Here is a 7,154-nt window from a genome sequence, read left to right as displayed (position 1 = left end):
TTGTGTTTATATACCCCATGTGACCTACTGGTTGTGTTTATGTACCCCATGTGTCCTACTGGTTGTGTTTACTGACATGTGACCTACTGGTTGTGTTTATGTACCCCATGTGACCTACTGGTTGTGTTTACTGACATGTGACCTACTGGTTGTGTTTATGTACCCCATGTGTCCTACTGGTTGTGTTTACTGACATGTGACCTACTGGTTGTGTTTATGTACCCCATGTGACCTACTGGTTGTGTTTACTGACATGTGACCTACTGGTTGTGTTTATGTACCCCATGTGTCCTACTGGTTGTGTTTACTGACATGTGACCTACTGGTTGTGTTTATGTACCCCATGTGACCTACTGGTTGTGTTTACTGACATGTGACCTACTGGTTGTGTTTATGTACCCCATGTGTCCTACTGGCTGTGTTTATGTACCCCATGTGTCCTACTGGTTGTGTTTATGTACCCCATGTGTCCTACTGGCTGTGTTTATGTACCCCATGTGTCCTACTGGTTGTGTTTATGTACCCCATGTGTCCTACTGGCTGTGTTTATGTACCCCATGTGACCTACTGGCTGTGTTTATGTACCCTATGTGTCCTACTGGCTGTGTTTATGTACCCCATGTGACCTACTGGTTGTGTTTACTGACATGTGACCTATATGTACCCCATGTACCCCATGTGTCCCCAGTTAGACTAGCTGTCTCCAGTGTGTGAAAACCTTGTGAAGACTTACAGAAATGTTTGTCATTGCCAACAAAGAGTATATAACAAAGTATTGAGATAAACTTTTGTTATAGACCAAATACTAATTTTCCACCATAATTTGCAAATAAATTCATTAAAAATCCTACAATGTGATTTTCAGGATTTTTTTTCTCATTTTGTCTGTCATAGTTGAAGTGTACCTATGATGAAAATTACAGGCCTCTCATCTTTTTAAGTGGGAGAACATGCACAATTGGTGGCTGACTAAATACTTTTCTGCCCCACTGTATATACAGTAGGTCTGTGAGGGTAGTCTATATACAGTAGGTCTGTGAGGGTAGTCTATATACAGTAGCTCTGTGAGGGTAGTCTATATACAGTAGGTCTGTGAGGGTAGTCTATATACAGTAGGTCTGTGAGGATAGTCTATATACACTAGCTCTGTGAGGGTAGTCTATATACAGTAGGTCTGTGAGGGTAGTCTATATACAGTAGGTCTGTGAGGGTAGTCTATATGCAGTAGGTCTGTGAGGGTAGTCTATATACACTAGCTCTGTGAGGGTAGTCTATACACAGTAGGTCTGTGAGGGTAGTCTATATACAGTAGGTCTGTGAGGGTAGTCTATGTACAGTAGGTCTGTGAGGGTAGTCTATATACAGTAGGTCTGTGAGGGTAGTCTATATACAGTAGGTCTGTGAGGGTAGTCTATATACAGTAGGTCTGTGAGGGTAGTCTATATACAGTAGGTCTGTGAGGGTAGTCTATATACATCCATACACACAGGGCCCTACTGTAGGTACTATACAGCATATGAGGATAAACCCTTTGTTGTCCTATTGATCTCCCCTGAACCGTTCCTCTCATTACTGTAACCACCACCACACACACACCAGCGATACATCCACTAGCTCAGCAACTTTCCCCCTCCTCTCACTGTGTCCCAAATGGCACCCTATTCTCTATAGGACACTACTAGGACTCTGGTCAAAAGTAGTACACTATATAGGGAATCGGGTGCCATCAGCGACCCACCCTCAGTCTCCACCTGGGCTTAACAACACAAACCCTAATGGAGCCTATGGAACAACACAAAACCCCTCTTCTTCCTTTTCTGTACAGCCTGTCAATCTCAATGACATCACAATCGGATTCAGTCATTTGATCATAGATGTAGTTGGATCCTGCACCTGATGGAGTAATGACTAGCAAGACTGCCAGGCTCTCAGTTTAGCAAAGGATCAAAGGTCAAAAGACTGCCACCTGAATTCAACAGCATAACTATTTCTGCCACCCAACCAACCAAATTATTAAATCAAATCTTCAAGTTACTCTGAAACCATATGTTTGTTTTTTTCGCTTGCTGTTTTTCTAATCAGATGTTGATTGTTAAGTTAATCTGTCCAGCAGTCCCAAGCTTGTGACAGCACAATATAGTCCTATGTCAGGGTTATGATAGTCCTATGTCAGGTTATGATAGTCCTATGTCAGGCAGGTTATGATAGTCCTATGTCAGGCAGGTTATGATAGTTCTATGTCAGGTTATGATAGTCCTATGTCAGGGTTATGATAGTCCTATGTCAGGTTATGATAGTCCTATGTCAGGCAGGTTATGATAGTCCTATGTCAGGCAGGTTATGATAGTTCTATGTCAGGTTATGATAGTCCTATGTCAGGGTTATGATAGTCCTATGTCAGGTTATGATAGTCCTATGTCAGGCAGGTTATGATAGTCCTATGTCAGGCAGGTTATGATAGTTCTATGTCAGGTTATGATAGTCCTATGTCAGGTTATGATAGTCCTATGTCAGGTTATGATAGTTCTATGTCAGGTTATGATAGTTCTATGTCAGGTTATGATAGTTCTATGTCAGGTTATGATAGTCCTATGTCAGGTTATGATAGACCTATGTCAGGGTTATGATAGTTCTATGTCAGGTTATGATAGTCCTATGTCAGGGTTATGATAGTCCTATGTCAGGCAGGTTATGATAGTCCTATGTCAGGCAGGTTATGATAGTCCTATGTCAGGCAGGTTATGATAGTCCTATGTCAGGGTTATGATAGTCCTATGTCAGGCAGGTTATGATAGTCCTATGTCAGGTTATGATAGTCCTATGTCAGGGTTATGATAGTCCTATGTCAGGGTTATGATAGTCCTATGTCAGGCAGGTTATGATAGTCCTATGTCAGGGTTATGATAGTCCTATGTCAGTCAGGTTATGATAGTCCTATGTCAGGTTATGATAGTCCTATGTCAGGTTATGATAGTCCTATGTCAGGTTATGATAGTCCTATGTCAGGGTTATGATAGTCCTATGTCAGGCAGGTTATGATAGTCCTATGTCAGGTTATGATAGTCCTATGTCAGGTTATGATAGTCCTATGTCAGGGTTATGATAGTCCTATGTCAGGGTTATGATAGTCCTATGTCAGGGTTATGATAGTCCTATGTCAGGGTTATGATAGTCCTACGTCATGTTTATGTAGCCTACCTGGGGTGATGTCCTGCACCAGTATGGGTGTCTGAGGTGTCAGGGTGATTCCATGAGTGTTGAGGAGGGGGTCTCGTAGGATCTGGACGGTCAGTCTAACCGGGTAGCTGTTCTTCTGGTCCTGACCGCTAGACTCTCCCCCCGCAGCCGCCTTCCCATCTACCAGGATACGCTCTCTGATTGGGGTAGAGACCAGGTATCAGCCAGAGGACAAGGTATCAGCCAATCAAAACAAACAAGGAAACACTTCCTCATAATAGTCTCCAACAGATGATGTCCAAAATTGCCTTGAATAACTAGGCCAAACCAAAATAAAACCATTTAGACAAACCCATTACTATCCCCCAGGCTAACCTAGACAAAACCATTACTAGCCCCCAGGCCTAACCCAGACAAACCCATTTCTACCCTGCAGGCCTAACCCAGACAAAACCATTACTAGCTCCCTGGCTAACCCAGACAAACCCAAACTAGCCGGGCCTAATGCCAAAGCTAACTGTGTTACGCGGCCGGCCTGGTTAGTACTAACCTGCTGCTGGAATCCCTGGCTAACCCAGTCAAACCCAAAGCTACCCGTGTTCCGTGGCCGGCCTGGTTAGTACTAACCTGCTGCTGGAATCCCTGGCTAACCCAGTCAAACCCAAAGCTAACCGTGTTCTGTGGCCGGCCTGGTTAGTACTAACCTGCTGCTGGAATCCCTGGCTAACCCAGTCAAACCCAAAGCTAACCGTGTTACGCGGCCGGCCTGGTTGGTACTAACCTGCTGCTGGAATCCCTGGAGCGTCGTAGCCATCGCCCCACCACCTGCTCCACCCGACTGGTCCTGCGGGACGGGGAGCGGCTTCTGTCCCGCTCCTCCATTTAACTACAGACAGGGGTTAAAGGTCAGAGGCCAAGGATGAGAACAGGGGTTCAAATATAGATTAACATTGTGACAATTGTTCCATTGCCTGCATTAGAGGTATGCACGAAGACATGTCATAATTTTCAATGAGCAACATTTCCTGTATGACCTAGGGGTGTCTGCCTGGGAGGGTGTGTCCTCTATCTCTGATTCAGATCTTTAAACCTCTCAGTTTAACTCTGTTGCAGATCAGTATGCCCCATATAAACAGTCAAGGGTTAAAGACAGCTCTAATCCATGGTTCACGCATTAATTGTCAGAAAGGGCTAAAGCTGAATTTACTGATTCTACCTCTTGACTGGCTCCTCTTGACTGGGCTAAAGCTAAATTGACTGATTCTACCTCTTGACTGGCTCCTCTTGACTGGGCTAAAGCTAAATTGACTGATTCTACCTCTTGACTGGCTCCTCTTGACTGGGCTAAAGCTAAATTGACTGATTCTACCTCTTGACTGGCTCCTCTTGACTGGGCTAAAGCTAAATTGACTGATTCTACCTCTTGACTGGCTCCTCTTGACTGGGCTAAAGCTAAATTGACTGATTCTACCTCTTGACTGGCTCCTCTTGACTGGGCTAAAGCTAAATTGACTGATTCTACCTCTTGACTGGCTCCTCTTGACTGGGATAAAGCTAAATAGATAACTACCAGACAGTTTCTAAACTATCTTGCCATGCAAAAAAAATATTAGAATCACTGGCACCTTTCAGCGAAGAAGTCTTTTTGTTTTTACTTCAAACTACACACTGTGGCCAGTTTAGGGAGACCACCCTGTTCACAAAAATGGATCGCTCCTACAGGCAGTGACTCACATGGCTGTGGCTTGCTAAATAAAGCAGGCAGACAGGCATTAAGGCATTCAGTTACTGTTCCATTGAACGTTAGAAGGGTCAAAACCAGTGACCAAAGCAGCTTTGAGCGTGGTATGGCCGCCGGTGCCAGGCGTGGCAGGTCCAGCATCTCAGAAACGGCCTCCTGTGTTTTTCACGACAGTGTCTAGGGTTTACAGAGAATGGTGAGACAAACAAAAAACATCCAGTCCTGTGGGCGTAAACAACTCGTTGACTAGATGGGTCGAAGGAAAATGGAAAGAATCGCGCAAAGCTTAATAGGCAGTCCACAAAAAGACAAATAATGGTGCAGTACAACAGTCGTTGATACTTGTCACTGATGAGCTATTGCAGCAGACAAGCACACCGGGCTCCACTACTATCAGCTAAAAACAAGAAGAAATGGCTCTGTGGGCACGCAATCACCAACACTGGACAAATGAGGAATAGAAATACATTGCCTTGTCCGATGAATCCTGGTTCCTGTTGCGTCATGCTTATGGGGCCATGAGTCCACCAGTCCTGCCTGCTGTCAACGGTACAGGCTGGTGGCGGAGGTGTACTGGTGTGGGGAATGTTTTCCTGGCACACGTTAGGTCCCTTGATACCAACGGAACAATGTCTCCAAGCCCAAAGGGGGGTCCGAGCAGGAAGTCAATGGAGGAGTGTACAAAGCATCTTTCCATGACATAGACTGACCAGGTGATTCCAGGTTAAAACTATGATCCATTATTGATGCCACCTGTTAAATCCACTTCAATCAGTGTAGATGAAGGGGAGGAGACGGGTTAAAGAAGGATGTTTAGGCCTTGAGACAATTGAGACATGGATTGTGTCTGTGTGCCATTCAGAGGGTGAATGGGTAAGACAGAAGAGTTAAGTGCTTTTGAACAGGGTATGGTAGTAATCATAAAAACATGAGATACCAAACCCATTCACATTGGTAGTTAAACTCGTGTCGCCACCAAACTAGCTACATCCAAATTTAGTTTTAACACTCCACATTTTGGACTTACACAATTCATTACATTTTGATTCCCTGGTGCCACTAAAGTGGTTTAAGACCCTGGTGATAAATGAGTTCAACGAGGTGTGCAATATTTTGACTTTATATGTCGTTTATGATGTTCTAATGTTTATTCTAATTACATCTGGTTATTCTATCTGTTATTCCATCTGGTTATTCCATCTGGTTATTCCATCTGATTATTCCATCTGATTATTCCATCTGGTTATTCCATCTGGTTATTCCATCTGGTTATTCTATCTGGTTATTCTATCTAGTTATTCTATCTGGTTATTCTATCTTGTTATTCTATCTGGTTATTCCATCTGGTTATTCTATCTGGTTATTCTATCTGGTTATTCCATCTGGTTATTCCATCTTGTTATTCCTGGTTATTCTATCTTGTTATTCCATCTGGTTATTCCATCTGGTTATTCCATCTGGTTATTCAATCTGGTTATTCCATCTGGTTATTCCATCTGGTTATTCCATCTGGTTATTCTATCTGGTTATTCCATCTGGTTATTCCATCTGGTTATTCCATCTGGTTATTCTATCTTGTTATTCCATCTGGTTATTCCATCTGGTTATTCCATCTGGTTATTCCATCTGGTTATTCCATCTGGTTATTCTATCTGGTTATTCCATCTGGTTATTCCATCTGGTTATTCCATATTATATCTGGTTATTCTATCTTGTTATTCCATATCTGGTTATTCTGGTTATTCCATCTGGTTATTCCATTATTCTGGTTATTCCATCTGGTTATTCCATCTGGTTATTCCATCTGGTTATTCTATCTGGTTATTCCATTCCATCTGGTTATTCTATCTGGTTATTCTATCTGGATATTCCATCTGGTTATTCCATCTGGTTATTCTATCCTAGTTATTCCATCTGGTTATTCTATTATATCTGGTTATTCTAGTTATTCTATCTAGATTATTCTTCCTGGTTATTATATCTTGTTATTCTATCTTGTAGATTTATATTTTATTAATTTGATTTATTTTCTGTCCTCCATCTGGTTATTCCATCTGGTTATCCATTGGAAATGAAACCTCTGGTCTCATTTGGGCTCTCCTGAATAAAAAGTTCAAACACATTCACATTCATCACCATCACATCTGGTTATTCACATTCCACTCTTTATTCATCTGGTTATTCCATCTGGTTATTCAAACACACATTCATCACACATTCATCTGGTTACACACAC

The 7,154-nt window shown here is 42.6% G+C and overlaps 1 protein-coding gene across 1 annotated transcript in view; it reads right to left on the bottom strand.

The window, feature by feature from the left end:
* Nucleotides 1-4,059, bottom strand: part of LOC124022114 (FERM and PDZ domain-containing protein 1-like) — a 54,114-nt gene extending 50,055 nt beyond the window's left edge. Inside the window, exons 1-2 of the mRNA XM_046337157.1 lie at nucleotides 3,959-4,059; nucleotides 3,199-3,374 (exon numbers count right to left, since the gene is read on the bottom strand). Coding sequence (XP_046193113.1) covers nucleotides 3,199-3,374; nucleotides 3,959-4,059 — 277 coding nt within the window. The remainder of the gene's footprint in view (nucleotides 1-3,198; nucleotides 3,375-3,958) is intronic.
* Nucleotides 4,060-7,154: the final 3,095 nt, after the last annotated feature.

This window comes from Oncorhynchus gorbuscha, unplaced genomic scaffold, assembly GCF_021184085.1.
Source record: "Oncorhynchus gorbuscha isolate QuinsamMale2020 ecotype Even-year unplaced genomic scaffold, OgorEven_v1.0 Un_scaffold_1301, whole genome shotgun sequence".
In the NCBI taxonomy this organism is placed as follows: Eukaryota; Metazoa; Chordata; class Actinopteri; order Salmoniformes; family Salmonidae; genus Oncorhynchus; species Oncorhynchus gorbuscha.
Note: the sequence above shows the minus strand (reverse complement) of the source record. Positions and strands in the feature narration are given on the sequence as shown.